General features: G+C 39.3%; 1 protein-coding gene across 1 annotated transcript in view; it reads left to right on the forward strand.

Annotated features, from left to right (window-relative positions):
• trappc9 (trafficking protein particle complex subunit 9) overlaps positions 1-20,318 on the forward strand; it is a 185,423-nt gene that overhangs the window by 41,247 nt on the left and 123,858 nt on the right. The window contains exons 15-16 of the mRNA XM_061092741.1: positions 1,035-1,198; positions 10,555-10,707. Of these exons, the coding sequence (XP_060948724.1) occupies positions 1,035-1,198; positions 10,555-10,707 (317 nt within the window). The remainder of the gene's footprint in view (positions 1-1,034; positions 1,199-10,554; positions 10,708-20,318) is intronic.

Here is a 20,318-nt window from a genome sequence, read left to right on the forward strand (position 1 = left end):
CAGGTCAGCACCAGATTTGTTTTCTTAAGCCAAACTTTGTTTCTAACATAAAGACATAACAATAGACTTGAGTGTATGAAACTTTTAGATTACATTTTATTCAAAGACTTTTAAAATGAGGTTAAATCATATTTGTTGAAATAAATAACACCAGCAAAATGTATCAATAATTTCAGAACCAATATGATTTGATTGAATCATTTAATTAATAAGCTATTTGATATTTGAAAATAGTTGAAATTCAATTCAGATACTGTCCTATCCCTACAGTCTATCCTAAACAGAAAAAGATTTACAGCTACAAAATCCACATTCAACTCAAAAACAAAATACAGGGTAGTGTACTGTATGACAGTAAACATTTCAAATAAGTAGTAACAAGTAAGAAACATATGTTGGGAATTTTGGCTTCATAATGAATACAAAATTGATAATATTCTTGGAGATTTATTTCCTATGTCAGAAATGGCTCCAGTCCCTGTCAACCCTTACATATCACAGTAGCAGGTGACCTTGTTTCCATGTGCATCTCAAAAGGTGAACATTTATGCAGCAGTAAAAAGTAGGAAACTTGAGAGTAAAGTGAAATAATCGGTTATTACTACTGAGTATTGCTACCAAAGAATGTCAGGTAAAAAGCCTGCCTCTAAGTACAGCACTCTGGCAGCTTTTGATTTGAAAAAGCTTTTTACTCCCTGGCGCTGAAAGAAAACCGTGGCAGACATATGAATCAAGCAAATCGTATGAAAATGTAATATGTGGTCTCTTGGAAGCGCTCACTGTATCCAGACCTTCTGCTTTGACTTCACTCTTCGAGGTGATTCACTAAATGCTAACAGATATTCTTGCCACCAGAGCAGAGCTGTAGCACTTATTGCTTTTTCTTTTCACATCACCAAAACCCACTGGTAATGCACTCACTGTGCCAATCGAGAGGCATTCTCAGGAATTGAGTTAAGGTTACAAAAAAAACCTGAAAATTCTACAACCTAAAATCACAGAAAACATCTTTGTGCTCCCAAAAATCTGAACAGGTCAGCGCACACGCCTCACCCTATGTCCAAAGAAGAACTGTCCAGCACTGTGTCTGTCCAGCTGTTCAATGGAGAAACCCAGCAGATGACCATCACCTTGGAAAACATCGGATCTGTGGACATCGAGACTCTGGAGCTCACCTCAAAGATAATCACCACCAAAGGTTAGCGGCACCTTTCAAGATCACTTAAGCAACATCTTTCAACGTTCTACTTTTTGATGCTGTCATTTCAAATTTTATTAACTAGAGAAACAGGGAATGGTGTCAGAGGAAAGACCTGACAGTATGTAGATTAATAGCCTATATGTAACGAATACGTATTCATTCAGATCATTGCTGTGTAGTTTGCTCAGTATCAGTACTGATTTAGGACGGGCTCTTCATCACCCGCAGAGTTTGTGCGATAGGGTGTGGCTGTGATGTCCGCTGTTCCCTCTGTGCTCCATATCTTTGCACTACACCTGCTCAGGTGCTCAGATCTCTGCAGTCCCCTTCACCCTGACTATCTGTGTCTGTGTGTTTCACAGTCTAGGTGCGAGTAAAAGGAGAGTCAAATAATCTGCTGTAATTTAGAAGCTATAACTCTCCTATCTTGTTGATGGTTCCTGTCAGGTTTGAGTAAAACTCTAATGGATGGTGTTAACTGGGTGTGGCTTCAACTGCCTTTTACCATGACTACTGAACATTTTGATTGGTAAGAAGGCATTGAGAAAGAGCCTCTGAAAGAGCTCCACTTCATGTCAGGTGGTTCTTTGCTACATTGTCATCTATTATAGTCATACAACGTACAAATTTAGATTTAATGTTCAACACACCATCTGTTTCTAACAGAACAATCCGCAAAGATTTCATCTTGTACTGCATCACTGTTGTGTTGAGTTTTGTGGACTGGCCTTACATATGCAGGATTTTTTATCGGATACTGTGTATTGACTCAATGTCTTCATCACAAATGCACAACATAAACATAATGTAAATAAATGTCTCCCTTTTTACAAGTATATTGGTATATGTTACATCTGTTACAAGTCAGTGCTTCCCAACTTCTTGTGTAGCAAACCTCTTCATTACTATCAAATTGGAAAGTATCCATTACAGTTCCTTTACAGCACCACCACCACTTGTTTATAGAATCCAATATTCTACTATAGTGTTTTCAGCAGAGTGAAGACAGATGTTTGGCTTTAAAATGTTACTTATCTTTTAAACCCAGTTATGTTTACATCCTTCACATTGCCTTTTTTAGATTCTTTTGTTTTATGCTGTTGTCCCCTATCTTTGTGTAATACTGTTTTCAGACATGAAATCAGCAAAATGGTTGATAATAGCGTCTGGACATTGGAGTTGAATGCAAAATAAGATCTTCTGGGCCAGACACACTCAAACGGAAACATTCAGGTCTGGGTAAAGCCTTCAGGAGGCAGAACTTGACGTATACATTCTGCTGCAGAAAGCAAAGTGTTTTTGTTTACAGCACACCAAAGATGGTGGTTATTTATGCCACTGACTCAGCTGTACGTTTTTATCGGTGTTGAAAGCAAAAATACATTTGGAAACCTCTTTTTCATCCTCAGATATTTGGATTCCTCCTGTTTCATGCCCATCGCATTTTTTAAATGTCATCAACATGCTCACATGCTCTTTTCCAGAAAAAGTCCTGTTCTATTCTCAAATGGCCTCACTCTGACATTATCCAGACATTTGGGAAGGAAAGGTTAAACAGAATGTAATTTTTCACAAATTTTCACTCACATTTTCCCGAGATTTTAAGTGAAGCCTGTAAAAGCTTGCATGCCTTTTTTATGTCACAGTTACCATTATAAAGGGTATTCTAAAAATACACCTTACTTCCAGACTATGTACTATTACACACCACACTGGGAAAACAGTACTCGAGATCCACTGATTCAAAGAACTTGTTTTTATTAGTCACTTCCCCGAACTATTCTCTCAGCAGTTAAAGTTAGATGAGCAGAGGAAGAGCAGGGAGCCAGTATATTTAGAATTGATCTGACATTTCCAAAATGGCTTTGCTGTGTTTTAATTGAAGACAGAACACAATAGCGCATCCTCCGTCCAAAGGGTTGACGCTGATAGATCTTTGTCCCACCACACAGGTTTTGCCATTGTTATGTTCATGCATTTCTCCCACAAGCATGTCAAGGACTCTGTACTCTGCAGAGATGCGAATATCCTTTGGTTTCCACCTGTGATGTAGACTTTACGGCTCGATAACAGCAGATGAGCGAATGACTCTTTATTTCTGTTGTTGCTATAGGAACCTCTTAACAGATTTCCAGCCTATGTTTTTTTTCCCTATCTTTCCGTTTGAGAGCCGAACTTATTGATTTCATGTTTAGACCTTGTAATGCTCTCACTCAAACCACTGCACTTGCACTTATGAACCTTGCTTGTACCTAGATTTCCTAGATGTGCTGTGCTCCAGCTCCTCCCCACTCCTCTGTGCGCACATGAAACGTCTTCCAAGAGCAGATGGAAAAAGTTTCATGCACACAGAAGCAGTGTGAGCACGAGGAGAAGAGCTGAAGCTGGAGCCCAGGAAATCTAAGCCCAATCAGGGGTGATTTGGGTGCAAGCATTACAAAATCTGAACATGAAATCAATTAGTCCTGCTCTCAAATGAAAATATCACACTCTCAAGATAGATAGATACTATAAAGATAGTCGAAAAAACACACCTGTCCAGCTCTTTCTCTAGGGTGGATAAAAATGTGTCTGTCCATGTTATTGTAAGTAGTACAGGAACCTAATTAAAATAGTTTGAGGACACCAACCTATTTTTTACCTGATTCTCCCCTCCTGAAAATCGGCAAGACATAAAAAAGTGGTTTCACCACCAACTCTATAATTATGTTAGGGAGAATTGAGCTCTTCCTACTTGAGAAAATTGCAATAATGTCACTTAGATAACAGCAATTTGGCATTTGTTCTTTGTATGTTGAAAATTCACCGGTCAAATACTTTTTTTCTCAATATGAGCTTTCTGATTTCTGCTCATGCTCTTGGATTTTTGTAAAATTAAATTACCCTTGAAAGTCATCAAAGAATGGCAGCTACAGAGTTGATCCAATATATCGTTGATGCCTTATTACAATAGTTTATTTTATTTCTTATGGCATCCCTTGCATGGTAACAGCAAGGATAGTAATGTTTCTACATTACTCACATTTCAGTACAAGCAGCAAAATGAACCAACACATCAAGACAGTAGAAAACAAAAGTGAGTTTGGTGAGCCAGGTAATAAAAAATAAATAAAAAATCCAACTGGTGAGGTCCGGTACATCTGTACAAAAAGTGTCTGTTATTGACTGATATTGAGGAAAATCTGAAATCAAATATTATTCCAATTCAATACAACCTCAGTTACCCTTCAGTGAGATTATTGAAGATCAACACACACATGAAGCTGCTCAAAATGTCTCTGGGTCTGTTAAGACAGTGCAGGAGAAAAAATGTTATACATGAACCCTGTTCAATATGCTGCAGTCAAACATTATCTACCCTTGGCCTGCGAGCTACAGCACAAGTTTGTTTTCTCTCATTCCCCTGCTGGAGCTGAGCCTATCGGCTGCTGTCAATCACACACAGACACGACATGCCCTTCCAGCAGCGGAGAGGAAGCAGTGTGTGTGCGTTGATATTTCCCCAACGACCTGAAAATACAGATAAAGATACATTTGACGAACATGCTGACATCATTCTGACCGCAAAAACAGACGTCACGATTTCAGCTGGGTTTCGAGTCAACACTTTCTTGGAAGAAATGTTTGTAGGTTACTCTAAAGACTGGTATTCTGTCCACTACATATACCACCTTAGGGTGAGGTTGGGGATAATTTAGGGAGGGAGGAGGGGAAGGGAAGGCTCTTGTTATCTTGCAAGCGGTCTCATTGCCTCATGTGAAATATGTATAAGCCTTTTTAATTATCATCTCAGCCGTTAAGTCAGTGAATCTTTAGTATGTTCTGGGATTTAGGTCTGACCAAGTGGCAAACACAACCTGACACCAACCGAAGGTGAAATCATGGTGGCCTCACTTTCTGGACCTGAAGTGTGCGTTCAGTTTTATTCACAGTGTATGGCTCTTAATACTTTGCAGCTTCTAATATGTAATGTATCTAGATCAAGATCATACTTTTGCTGTCCCTTATTGGAAATGGTGTTAATAGTAGAGGCTCATCTTGTTTAAAGCTATCCAGTGCCCCCTGGATAGCTGCTAGTGGATGTCCTCGGTGTTTGCTGGGAATCGTTCCCAGTTTATTGTGGAGGCTGATAATTAGCACATATCGGCGTGGACCTCCTCCTGCACTGCAGCCACACTGCAGCCCCTTTCTTGTGCCTGTTAGACAGTGCAAAATCTTGCTCTGCTCTAAGTTTTCCTCATATTAAATAACAAGGTTCTGAAGTGTTTCCCTGTGATTTGTGGAGTCTTTCGTAAACAAGTTAAAGAGTCAGAAAATGACTTCAGCCAGAGGCCCACGTCTCCTCGGAGGAGGAGCCGTCTCGTGGGCTGCATGATACAACGCAACTTGCTAATTGCACTGCAGTGCAATTGATCATCCACTTTTTTTCTCTGTGTAACTTCATCTTTTCTTGTTGCTGTAATTTATGAAACCACTGCGGTTTCAACTCAAGTGGTTAAAATAAGTCTTTGAAGGAAATACCACATTGAAGAAGTGATTTTAATCAAGTCAGTCTGATTGTTACTGGTGTTTTAGCACCTCATTTCATCAAATGACAAATCATCCACTTCAGATTTGTATAATTAAACATGTTTTTTTTCAAACTATAAATCTGGACTGTTGAACTTGGACTATAATTTTCTCATTCATTTGCATGACATTCTCAAGATATAGATGAGTTATCAAGTTCCACTGCCACCCTCATCCTTCTCTGTAGTGAGTTGTGGGTCAGGTGCATTAAACTCTGACTCAAGTCTGACTAAACCTGACAGCAATTAACAGTGGTGTCTCTCTTAATATGGATCCTGTACAGCAGTGGTAAGATGTAACAAAGTACATTTATTTGACTTTAAATCCACTATATTTTTATCACGCATTGTTTAACGTGTTCACATTGTTACATTTCCCAAGGAGCTTATGTTTTCGGCGTTTTCTGTTAGTTTTTAGGATTACGCAAAAACTACTGGACAGAGGACCACGAAGAGTGGCACCCATAGAGTGCACCTCTGCCAATTCCCCTTATGAAACCACATTAAATGCACTAGTTCACCTTTTTAAATACACCTGCACACTCATAAATATTAATCCACTAAGCACGTCAGATTTCTTTCATTAAGATCCATGAATTATTCCCTGAGAATCAACACAGATGTTGAAGAATGCCCTATCACACAATGGTCATCACCTGGATCCCCTGATCTGGAGCTGCAATACATTTAAGTGGCTTCTTTCCTGAACCATCCTGCATCCTTCCACCAAGTTTTGTGGTAATCCACCGTGTAGTTTTTTACTTAATCCTGCAAAAAAATCAAACAAATGCAGATGAAAACCTTCTCACTGGCTCTAAATTCATGCAAATGTTTAACAAGGATGATCATCTCACAGTTCCAAGTTTCCCTTTAATTGATTCATTACTTTAGTCATGATCAGCACCATAGGGATCTGCAGCAATGAATATGTAAAAACACTTTGTTAGCCAACCTCAAGCAGAAGCTGCCAATTCTCAATCTACGCTTTGGCACGCACGAGTACCCTTGACATGGTGAAGGTGGTCTTTGAGATACCCTGGGCCTCTGTTGTTACGAATAGAATATTTAATGCTCTCTGAGTTGTATTGAGTATTCATCAGGTGTGCAAAGTCTCATTGCACATTCAGTTTTTCATAAATACCAATTTATGTGTAGGCAAGTAGCCTATGCATAATTACAGCATATGCACTGTGTGTACTTTTGACCCCGAGTGAGTCTCTGAGTGGCATTTTTATGTGTTCATGTGTATGTTTCAGTAATGTATCACTTTCCTCCAACCATGGTGAATAATACATAAATTTGACTCTAGATCGTATTTTAAACCCGGGGTGCCTCAGCCGTACACATACTGTAGATAGGGATACTGGTCCCTATCGAGGAGATCATCGATGTAGCAGTGGTGGAATCTTTAGCGACACACTGGAACCCCCCCGCTGACGGCACTTACCGTCCTCTGGTCATCATGTTACACCTCCTCAGTCGTCACTGGTGCCTTTCGACAGGCCACAGTTGAGAGGGCCTCTCCCAAGCCCTCGGCATTCTCCGTGGGAGTCGAATGAATAAAAGATGAAGATTCGCAATATGTGGACACCTGTGGCAAAACAAACAAAACATTACTCTTTCTGCCACAGCAAAACCACCTTGACACAGGAGATATGAGTCCAGTTTCTCTAAAGTTAATATTTATTCATGAGTTTATTTTGTAGATAACAAAATAAACTCTTAACACAATAATCTATTGTATCACATTAAAGTAAGAGTCTTGGTTTTGCAGACAGTAACCAGCCATCAGACCTTTTGTTCGTCATTGCTACCTTATTGCTCTTTTGTGGATATAACTCAGTTGCCCTCTAAAACACTTATGCACATTCATATCAATATTTACAAAAACAGCTTTAGCTCTGCAGCCCATAAAAAAGGGAATAAATATTGCTTCAGTGATTTTGTTATCATAAACAGAGCTGCCTTTGCAGTCCTTTGTTCTTGTTGGACTTTATAAGCACTTTCATGCGGTTTAGTTGTAGTTCTAATGGCTGCTATTCAGTAAGGCACTTGTGTATTTGTTCCAGAACTCTCCCATCATGACTATTATTTTCTTAATAACAAAGTCTCCAAATTGCTTATATTCTGTGTATTATCTTGACTTTTAACAATAGATTTCAAAGAATAATATTTTCTTGTTTCTCAGAAATTAGTTTTTACAATTCCACTGATTGGTACAAACATATTTCTGGTATGTTTTTGTTTGAATGCACACATGATCACATAAGCACTACAAAGCATGAATACACAATCTGCTACCTGCTGAGTATATTGATGCATATTAGAATTTTGTGAGGGTTTAAAGCAATAGCCAACCATCAACCTAGGAAAGCAGTAAGAGCTATGTCACCTCCCAACGACTCTTGTTAACCTAGCGCCACCAGCAGGGTAAATTACAGTGAAACACATTTATCTGTTGAAATATCATGACATCTTCTTGATGGATTGGAAAAAATTTGATACATTCATGTTCCTTCAGAATGAATTGTTATAGGTGTGGATATCCCAGGTGTTTTATCTATCTAAACTGACCTGAGACTGGCCATCTCAGGTCAGTTTATGACTAAATACCTGCAGAACTAGTGACATAAACTTAGTTCTAACTACTATGTGTGTAATGCAATGTTTGAATGCCACTCAGACACTGAACATGGTGTTATCTCAGTGGCATCAGCATGTCAGTCAGGTCATTTTGAGCATTTGAGCATTTAGCTTAGAGCATTCTAAGCACAGCTGGAGAGTTCTGCAATATATGAAACCAACTAATCAACCAATGCAACCGCCTGTTCAACAGCTTCACAAACTTTATCCTGCAAATCACCAATCAACACAAACTGGACAGTATAACCTTCATGACTTTATCACAGTGCTGTTGTGTGAGACTGTATTAGTTTCAGCTTGGTGTATTAAACTAGCAACTGAGTGTATTTCTGTGGCTGCTATGAATGTGACTGTTTGAGTTGTGAAGTTTAGGGTATGGCAGCGTAGAGGACTTGTTATTTCAGTTTTTGTTTATGCTATTGGATGTTGACTGAGGAAACTGTATTGAACTGGCTGCACCTAGCCGCCTTTTTTCACTTATTCGATTTTCAACTTGATTCAAAAAGCAAAATACTTTGTCGAACAGTGTCTCATTCAATTTCCCTGGTTGTTTCTGATCCGTCCTCAATTGGTCTGTCTCATACGTGACTTACAGCTTCACTGCTTCTCTTCAGTTTCCCTCAGGTCGATCACTGAGGGAGAAAGAAAAGTGGCATTATCAAAACCACAGAGGATGGAAATCTCAAATCTGAGTGTGCTGGATAGTATTTAAAGCTGCACTGACGTGGTCTTCATGTTGTATTTGCAAAAACATTAACGTCACTGGTTAATACTTAACAACGTGAGTCAGTGCCTGTGAAGAAACGTTTCTTCACAGGCATTGACTCATAGTTTAGCAGTGAAATGATAGTAACGTCATCCACATTCCTTATGCTGCACATTCACATGAATTTCTCTTCTCAATCCTATTTCTAAGTCATTTCCCCGTTGCCCTACTACTCTCCACCCCTCTTTCCTTTCTCTCTCACTCTCTCTCTCGCTTAATTCACCACAAGGAGCTCTGAATGTATGAATATTTAAAGTGGAGACTAATTCACAAAATCTTTATTTAATGCCTCCTACATTCACATCCTCTTAGAGGACTTTAAAGCCTTTGGTTTTGGGACAAGCACGGCCATGTAAACTGTTGTTTGCACAGTGAGCTCGCATCTCCCCTTCTGCTGTGCGTCTGCTTTAATCAGCCTGATTGCTGCTCCTGCCATCCCCGAGAGCAGGAGTGTCTCACCTGCACAGATGGAACACATGCTCCATTCAGGTGATGCACCATTCATTTGATGCCCCTGGTTGAAGTAGATGCAGCTGAGTCGTTCATGTCAGGTGGAAGGCTCGGGGATATAGTCAGGTGTGGTGGCGTGCAAATAAAGTCTTTGTAGGTAGGAGGCCAATCAGCAGCTTTGTTGCACCAGAAAGCAAAATGCATAAGTAAGGAAGGTATTAGGCATGAGAGGAGGAAGATGTTCACTTTGCAATTTGAGAATAACATTAAAATCTAAATGCAATCTATACTGTTTTTTTATTTTTTATTTTTCAATACTTTTTCATGACCTAAGTCAAAATGTTGAGAAAAAAGTAAATTCCTCAAATCCAGTTAAAGGCGTGTATGGTTTATCCATCGACATCATTGTATTTATTCATTACCAGCTAAATTCAGCAATGCTCCAATGTGTTAGAGCTCTAAAGGAGAAAGAATTTCATTGTTACTATCAATTCTGAAGTGATTCTAAATTCCAACAATTCACTTATATAAGCCATTTTGTAGAGGTAGTCAAATGTGCTTATCATAGTAGTTTGATGTAATTTGTTAGATTCTTAAGCTTTAATAATGAAATTTCAAGTTTATTCTTAACATTTTGACTTTATTCGCAAAATGCTACATGAAAATACATCGTCTCTTTTTCTCCCCACTTCTTTTTTGCCCAAACTTTTCACACCGTAACCAGCATCTTCAAGTGACTATTTCTGCTTAATAGACAACATTTTGCAACTTGTTTTTCAGTGGCTACATCGTCAGCATTGTCAGTCTCACTTTTCTTTGTCTAAAAATGTTGTACAAAATCCACTGTCTTGTATCCCAGAAGGAGCTATTGTGTAAGGGCATGTTATTTTATTGAAATATCATTTTTTCTTTTTTATTCTGTGCAGAGAAAATGTTTGGGGAGTTTCTGAGCTGGGAGCTAGACGAGGCTTTGTCTCACCTGCCTCTAAAACCCGGCCAGGCTGTGACGCTGACTGTCAATATCCAAGTCAAGGTGGACTTCTCTGGTCAGGAGCACCTGCTGCAGGACCTCAATGACGGTGAGTGGACCCAGGAATTCACATATGAACCCAAATGAAAACTCAGTGCCTGCAGCATCTGTCAGTGCAAACCTGCTGAGCTTGTTAAATGTGCGGGAGCTCAAGACATTGTGGTTGTCAAAAATTAACTTTTAAAACTGCTATCTCTACATTTATATAGTGCAGTAATACAGGTTCCCATGTTATGATAGACATTGTTCATGAAAACCATAAAACAGCAAATATAGAAATTAATTGCCGTATATTTAGTCATGATTATCCCCTTTTAAGTTGTTATCCATGACATTTCTGCCTGGTTGACATGGGGCCACCTTTTTCTACTTGTGGTATCAGCAAACCTGTTCAATATCTTACTGAATAGACAATGCTTTACTTTCATCGCTGAGAGGAAAGCGTTGATAGGTGTTGCTGGAAAAGAGCTCACCATTAACTGTGCTATGATTTCATTGAGATCTCAAGGACTTGCATTTGAAGAAACCGTCTTCTTTTGCCTTTTGCACATCTTAAGAAATTACTAGAAAATATTCAGAGCCAAACAGGAATATAAATATGTGAAGAACAAACGAGGGTTTATTTGTTCGTATGGCCATTGATGAGATTGAAGTGGATGAACACAGTGTTTCCCATTAAGCATCTAGAATGTGGCAGCACTCCATATTCATAATGAACCAAAAACACTTCTCATAATAACATATGAAATTTATAACCTGGTATGTGCAGTGCTTTTTGCCACATGTTCGCTCATGCTTCCCAGCAATGTGTGTTTCCGATAATGTGTGCTAACACATGCTCACGCTACGGTCCATAATGTTTTCACCATCCATGCAGATAATTAGAACTCTGAGTTCCAGCTGCAGCTGTGGCATTAATGCAGTTATTTATCCTACGCATAACTGATCTTTTGCTCTTCAGTCGGTTTACCTGTCATTACCACTATAGATATAGAGTTAATTCTGTTTGAAACACTGGGATGGAATGGGTCAAAATGGGTCATCACGTTACAGATTGCTCGATGGAACCATGAATATGGCCTCCATGTGCATTGTTTTTCTTTTAGTGGATTTGTGCTGAAACAATTGACATTTGCATGTTAGACTCTACTCTTCTTTTCTTTTATATCATTGGTAAATGCATATCGTTGAGGTTTGAGGGCATCATGTTGGACTGTGATTATCAACAACATCCTCACATTTTATTGATCAAACAGTTACAGAATTACCGATAGTGAATATAATCATTAGTCGCAACACTGTGGTGGGTGATTGTAGAAACGTACCATCCGCCCGCTGAGGTGTCGGATGCAGAAATTAGTGTTAATGTGCCCCTGCAGACGGAGCACTTTCTGTTACAGCGATTCTACCTGCCTTATTTAAGATTCAACAGTAATATGAGAGAGGTCTCGAGGTCTCTACTCCTCCATTTCTCTCCTAGCTTCTGGCTTCCTCATTTCAACTGTCAAATTCCCTCTCTTGTGATTTTTATTCCTAGTTTTTAAAAAAAAAACCTCTGACCTTCTCCCCCTACCTGGAAGCTCATTCATGGCATTCCTTCTCCAGTCTTTCTTGTAGTTCCTTTCTTTCCCGTCTTGCTCCTGACCTCTCTGCCTCCTTCATCAGACGCTTGAACCTTTTCACCATTGACTCTCTGCGCTGATGAATAGTGAGCGATCAATATGGACTTGCTTCTGCACCACATGACGTTACCTTGCCAGAAAACCGGGAGAGTAAACATATACAGTGCCTCATGTTTATTTCAGCCCCGGGCCATTCTTCTATTCTCCTCTCATGAGGTCATTTAAGTGATACTGTTTCCGAGTTTTAATTAGCTGAGCAATAATTGGGGCCCTGAATTAGGGAGATAAGACGTGGTTCCTACAGCAGCTCGGAATGTAGTTATTAAGGTGACATTATGGGATGCAGCTTTTGCTAAACACATTTGATGCTATCTCACGCTCTAATACAATAATGTAATCACTATAATAATGTTGTTATTATACTAATGAACCTATTTGCATAGAGTCAGTGGTTTGGCTTTGTTTTTCAGTCTGTACTCCTGTGCGAGGAGATTACCTATTTTCTGCCATCTTTGCTAATTCAACTGTGAAATCTTGATTGTTCGAGGCACAGCTGGTGCAGTCAACAACTGTTCTGTTGTCTTGCTTCACCACCACATATGGCCATGTTCAAATTTTAATACTGCCATATTGTGGTAAATTATTTCCTTGTTTGAGGCAGCAGCAGCACAATACACTTTCCCTGAGGCATTTGTTGCTAAGGAAACTGTTTCTTATGGAAGTGTTTACAAAAAAGGTTTATTCAATTACTTGCTGAGAATCAGGTGAGAAGATACAAAAAAGGAAAAACTAGAATTTAGTCTGGAAAACAAATGAAATGAAATTGTTGCAATCTTGTTATTTAGTCGTTATAAAATCGGATCTATTACAATGGTCTCATAATGTCAGTGTGAGTTTCTACTGTATCAGAGGGAGCTTATTGGTTGTCTCAGGACTGTTTATATTTTGAAAATCGTGATAATCTTCGTTAACGTTGTGGAATTATGTTCCCTGCTGCTCCGCTGTGCCATTTTCAAAAAGACACTTATTGTTGTTGTCTCCGTGCACATCAACCCATAACACAAAAAAGCACTTCTCCTAAAGGCACAACAACAGACGAGAAAGAAGGATGCATGATTCTTCAGTTTTACTATTTGCTACAATGCAGCATATAAAAAAAAAGCGTCTTGAAACAACTCAAGTCCTTGAATGCATATATATTTTAATGCAGCCCCACCTTCTGGATATGTTTAATAAAACTTAGCCAGAAAATCTGTCAATTTCCCGCAACTTTGCATTTTGAGCCAATGGGTTCCATTTGGTGTGAAATGCCTCGGATTTCTTTACAACACTAAGTAAGTGGTGAGTGGATATTAAAGGGTTTGCAGTTATATTGTGCTTTTATCCAAAGTGCTTTACCCCACCACACACAGCCACCCACCCACACACGCACACACACTCTCTCACACACACACAGACAAGGCGTTTGAAGCAATTCGGGTTCACTGTCCTGCTTTGACATATGTACGGGGAGCAGCTGGCAAACCTGCAATTAGAGGGTGACTCGCTCTACATCCTTAGCCACAGCCACCCTTAGAAAGTTCGCTGTAATTGTAGAACAACAAGTCTGAGACAAGTGAAGCTGTTCAGGCACAATGAAGAATAACTACTTGGAAGAATTGACAAAGAAAAAGACAAATAGTTTTTTGTTTCAAAAAAAGGTGAATCAACATTTTGGGAAATATGTCATTTTTGCTCTCTACTCGAAGCTTGAAGAGGATTTATACCTCTCTTGTTTCCATGGTAAAAATGAGGCCAGAAGTTGATTAGTTAAATAAACAGCCCAAGTTTTATTCACTTTATTCAGCAAATGTCAATGAATAATTGGGATCCATTACCAGGGTTTTCTCGGCTCCTTAAAAAGTCCTAAAAAGTGTTAAATTTAAATCAACTAAATTACGGTCTTAAACTGTCTTTAATTGGCTTAAATTTACCATAAATTTAATGCAGAGTGTTAAAATTGCAGGCGGTGCATTTAAGGCTGATGGGAGTTTTGTCACGCACAGTGTCCTACTATAAAAACATCTTTAAAACGTTATTGCCTGTAGACACAGCCAGTGCTGCTGGCTAGCTTTTATGGACATGTTACCTCTGCACTTCTGGTGCGTAGCCTGTGTTATCCCTACTGCCCATCATGGTAAATCGTAACTTTTTGGTGGTAGTGAGATTTATGTAAAGGGTTGTAAAATGTTGCTTTAAAAATGGTCAAGTGACCATTCCAAACAATAGAAGGAAAACAAGCTGCCTTGCGTATTGGCAAACTGGCTGGCAGAGTTTTTCTTTTGTCATTAGTTGTTTGCCCCCGAAGTTACAGATACAGGCAAAGCCACAGGTAAATGACAAAAAAAGCCCTGATACCTTTTATACAATGTTGAGAGTTTTCCGGATTTATAATCAATAATTTATATAACAAAGGTAGAATTGATTTTAGACATTTTAATGAAGAATTGTTGCATATTCTATCTTTCATCGATTTGTATTATCCGGGCTGAGTCCGGTGTTCCCTCCTCTTCTAGATTTCATTGACAGCCAAGCTAATTGCCTTCAGACTGAAGCTTCATCTTTTTTAGACAAACTGTTTAACTATTTAGTTTTGACATGGAAACTGCATTTTAAGGAGATATTGAAAAATTAAGAGATGCATTTGAAAATACTATCCTTAGACAGTTGTATGAATTTGGGAAATTATTTCAGGTATTTTAAGTTAAAATCAGTTGAAATATGCAGTATTCTAGTTTAACTGGGGAAGGTCAGTACAATCAGAACTTAATGGAAATAGTGTACAACCCAACTTCCCCCCCTCGAACAGATCTGAAGATGATTGTGAACATGTGAATGTTCATCACTTCTCTCTTGTGAAAAATTCTACATGTATTGTTTTTTGTTTCTCTCTCCCAATCTTTCATACTTTCTAGTTTTCCACCTCTACAGCCTGAGAATAAAATGATAGCTCACAGCTTGTGGAGTGTGAGTCAGAGTCTGTCTGGTGTGTATGATGCTTGCACATTGTGTTAACATCAGCACTTCTCCATACTTAATATAAAATGCAGCCCTTATGGGAGCAAGTTTCAGTGTTTACTCTTTGTCATGCTGCACTGAAGGTGGGAATTAGTTCGTACCAGATTCACGCCCGCCTGTCAGAACATTGACAGTGATATAATGCATCGTCAGCGTCAACTCATCAAAGCTAATATATGCTATTTATTGATCAAGCTGTATTTATTTGCACATTGTGATGAAAATCAAGCCATCAGCCTTAACCGCGATGTTACTCGATGGTGCTGCACGCGTGTCCCTTGTGTCTCAGCCGAGGCAGGGGGGGCAAATCATAGAAGAGTGCAGTGAGAATATTCAATACAAGCCGAGCCACATTGATTTATCCTCATACCAGTTTACATTTCAATTTCGGTCAGACCTGATACCATGTTACCATAACTCTGAATCAGATGAGGGTGATGTCATCTCTCACGACTAATGATGCTGACTTACAGCATGCTTTAATGCATTTAATTAGTCTCGTACCTAGTTGTCTACGGTCAACACTATGGTTGTCTTTGGAGGCTGCATCTTGTACCACAGTAAATACCCACATCTAAAGTTATGGGACACAGGAAACGCATTATACAAACTGAAGTATGGATTAAAGGAGGGAGATGCATTCAGAAGCCCTGTTGACATTAGTAAGGGACAGAAAGGTTTTTTCTTCTTCTGTTTTCTCATTGTTTGTGCTCAGTTGACTTGCACTATAAATGCACTGCTGTCCTACTTCTGTAGCTAGTTTTTTAATTCTAAACTTTGAACTTGCACCAGCAGGTTCAGTCCCAAAGAATACTTCTTAAAGTAATAACCTTTGACAAGTTCATGTTAGATTTCCATTTCCATGCTGCTCTCTGCCGCTGTCAAGTGAAACAACACAGCTGCTCCTCAACCTAATACGCTTCCTTGAAAGCTTTTCCAGTTGCTGCTGTCTGCTTCGGTCAGAGCAGTAGGGTATCAAACCTATTTGTTTGGTGGTGACCAAAGTGCCTCAAAGAACGTCTGGTCTGATTTGTAATCTTGTTCACGTTTTGTGACGTGACTTCCATCACTGCTCCTTCCAAAGGTCCACTCTCCCTCAAATTCACAGATGTGCATGGCTAAGGAAATGTCACTGACAACTGGGCTACCTGGCAAAAAGGAAAATATTACAGAATGCAGAGTATCTGCTTGTGAAGAGACATCACCAGAGACATACCTTCACCCTCAGGGTAGTCAGCATCCCACAGAGAATGAAAGCTTAAAAGCTGAGAGATTAGATTCAACTGTTAGCTCAAGGAGCAGAATTTTCTGTTAGCTCAAAAGATTTGGTCACAGCCGCAGACTGTTAATGAAGATGGATGACACATATCCACTTTCCCCAATTTGATGAAGCCAAAATATCTTGGATATGAACGCTACCACCTTGCACATTTGGAGCCAGTCTGCACAATCAGGGGATTCAACCCGCCAATACACACACTCGATCAATCCTGTCTCAGTCTCAGCTGTCAATCATGACGTTTCATCCATGCTTTGTAACGTCAAAGAGCCAATTAAACCAAATTTACTGGAAAAATGAGCACATGAAACAAAATCCGAGTGAGTGGAGCTACTGAACATGACAAAAAACAGTTTGGACCTGCACAGTCATAAACTTATACTCTTTAATTCAGTCCATGTTCCATCTAGTCACATAGAGTAGGTGGTATCTGCTTAATACAGTTAATAAAACAGTGTATGCCTGCAAAAGAAAGGCCATGGACATGTTCATGAATTTTTGTCAAGCTCTTTATTTAAATCTCCCCTGTGCTATTCTCTCTTTTTACGAACAAAATTATGATCAATGAGGAGCAGTTTAGATTGCTTGAGTATGCTGATGACATGGACCTCGTTGGCCAACAGAAAACATGCCCTTTTGTTGAAGCGGCCAATTTGGCCTACACTTAGGCCCTTCAAACATGGCATCGCGTAAGCCAGCTATAAATCAATGTGGCCAAGACAACATAATTCATTTTCTGCACAGAACAAGGTGTATGAATAGTCAGTTTCACCTCATGACAACCAACATGTTGAAACTTTAAAAATGTAAAAATCCTTGGTACAGTTCTGGACTTTGTGAAATTTTGCTACTGGGATAAATTATCAAGATTAGATTACAATGTATTTGAAAGACATGTTCCCACCAATTTTATCTTTCTCAGAAAACAGAATCACCCTGGTGTCAGTAGACAGAGGTGTACAAAATTTTTCTTTAAGTGTTTTAATTTTCCTCCTCGTTGCAAAGAAACGTTCTAGAACTGTGTCAATGGCAAGCAAAATAGTTGGCAAAGCCCTTGACAGAAGAAGATTAAGTGGTCAAACTGTCCTAGGCGTGAAAGGAGAGTGGCCTTGCTGGGCCGTGCGATGTTGGTGTAAACATGGTCCTGGTTTTTGTCTCCCCAAGAGACATTCTGAAGAAATTTTGGAAAGACAGACCTTAAAATGTAATGGTTAAAGTCCTCAGCAACAATGAAAGCCTCATCCTGGTGCAACCTAAAGGCAGTTGTTGTTTCCTTTCCATGGCTTGCTTAGCATTTTCATTTGTAAGGACATAGTGCTGCTGTAAAATGACATGTTAATTTACGCTTACAGCCTATTCCAGTCATTAGCTCAGATACTAGTATGCTCTCTCTGATACACTGATAGATGTGTAATCAGAAAGCTGTAACATCTGTGGGTGGTTTTATTCACTGTCATGAAATATTGTGTCTTTAGCTGATATACTATTCATCACAGGAAGCACCAGTAAAGAGCTGTTTGGAGTTTAAAAATTAATATTACCATTAATATTGAATGGGTTTTTTAATGTTTACACTGTAGCAGGTCATAATGTTAGTATTTATTCTACGTGATCTTCCCTGGAAAAGACATGTGAATGTCAAAGCAATTGACAATGCAGAGACCCATAATTTATGAACCTTCAGATCATACGCGAATAATTTCACTATTTCTTCAAGTGACACTCCCAATATCTGCTGTTTCATCGAGGTAGCCACTGATAGAAATGCTGAATACACCCCATTCTCCCCGAGGCCGTTCGACGGAGAGCTAGACAGATACTGATTGGAAGGAGGGTGTGAAAGAGGGGGGTGATTGTGAGCAATGCCATTGTTAATCATGCCACTCATTACTCACACAGTCTCTGTGCCGCAGGACACAGCATGTCATATATAGCTCCTGAAACAGCCTGAGTACCATAATAGAGGATGCAGGCCATAAAGTTTAAAAGCGATGGCTTTATTTTGGGACCTTTCAATTTCTGCCACTCTGAGTCTATGTCTGGATGCATGTCTGATCTGTTAAACAGCTGGATACAGAGAATGAGGCAATAGCAAGCTAACGACAATCAATAGCAAACAACAGCTTTCACACAGTTGTGGCCCTTCATCACTGAGATTATGAGCTATTGGGTTATTGATAAGAAAAAGAGGACAAACTTCTGACAGTATCATGGCTTCATCCCACCGCTCCACCAACCAAGGCCATGTGGCATAAAATGAAGAACAAGACTATGGCCATCGCAAAACTATAAATGTTCTTGATTTAAGTTGAAGAAAAAAATACCCCAAAAACTTGCTGCATGGGGTATCAGCCTCTAGAGCTGTAGAGGTAATGTGCATTGAGAAGCTTGGTCTGAAACAGGTGAATTTATTTGAATTAAATAGTTATAATAAGTCCATATTTACATATTTACTTGTCAAATAGCAAAAATGGGGGGGGCTGGGGCCAGTCCCAGCTCACATTGGGAAAGGCAGGTATCACACTGGACCCGTCACCAATGTAAGCTGGGCCAAAAGACAGAACATCATTCACGCTATCATTCACAACCATGGTCACAGTCTTAAATTGACCTTACCCAGTCTTTGGACTCTGGGAGCAAGCCGCAGATATACCTGAGCAATATGGAATAAATAACGGTGGCAAGAACGCAGCACACGATTGGTTTTCTGTCTCAAGAATTCTCACAACATAGCAGCCCAGTTTTAAACCTCTTTTATTCAAGAAAGAACCAGACCTTTATTTAAAATAGAATATAACAGGAGATAGTCCAGATGTACGCAGAGCCTTGTAAGTGAGCTGTTAATTACTGTTAAATGTCAATTATAGTATAAGGTAAAGAAAGTCTGTTTCTAATGTCTGAAGCTTTGTTCCCTTCACGTAAAATTGTAGAGAAATAGGTGAAAATTATACATAAAGAAATCTATACTTTTCTTGACTTTGCCTGTTTTTGGAGAAAAAGCTTTAATTCCTAGGTTTAATAATTTACTCTTTTAATCAGAAGTCTGTTTTCTGATCTGCTTCACTTTGCTGTATTCATTGGCTTTTTCAGTTTGCTGTTAATACCAACTCAACACTCCTCTGTCTTTACAAGTTGTGGTACATTAAGCATAATCTACATTTTCATTACATTGTCAATCACTATAACATCATGGTCATTTCATACGTGTTAATCTCTAGCTCAGACTTGACTCTGATCTTTTTAAGATAAAAACCTTTCCATTTGGTTGTACTTTGCAGATGGAGCATGTTGCCGTTTTTTGTTTGATCGACTCTTTCTATCTTGAACTCAATGCCCGGGCTGCTGTGAAGGCTGGTAATTTCCCATCTCTTGGGGGAAATTGCAGGGCTTTTTGCATTCCATTGACGTCAGAGGGCGATTGGATTTCTTTGACGTCAGAGCACGGGCTCTGGGCGTCATTTTTGAGCATTGTCTGAATGGGTTGAAAGCAGCGGGCCCTGTGGTGAAGCCGAACACAGCGGCTGATAGTGCAGCTGCTCCTGTGTCCACAGACACAGGGTCTTATTCCTTATCTCAAGGTCATAGATACGGACTTATTCATGTGTTTTTCATGTGCTGAGAGTAAAAGCTATGATTCATCTCTTTAAAATATTACAAGCTAAATTGTATTAAGTATATTGAGATGGAGTACACTGATACAAT

This window comes from Limanda limanda, chromosome 19 (assembly GCF_963576545.1).
Source record: "Limanda limanda chromosome 19, fLimLim1.1, whole genome shotgun sequence".
Classification (NCBI taxonomy): domain Eukaryota; kingdom Metazoa; phylum Chordata; class Actinopteri; order Pleuronectiformes; family Pleuronectidae; genus Limanda; species Limanda limanda.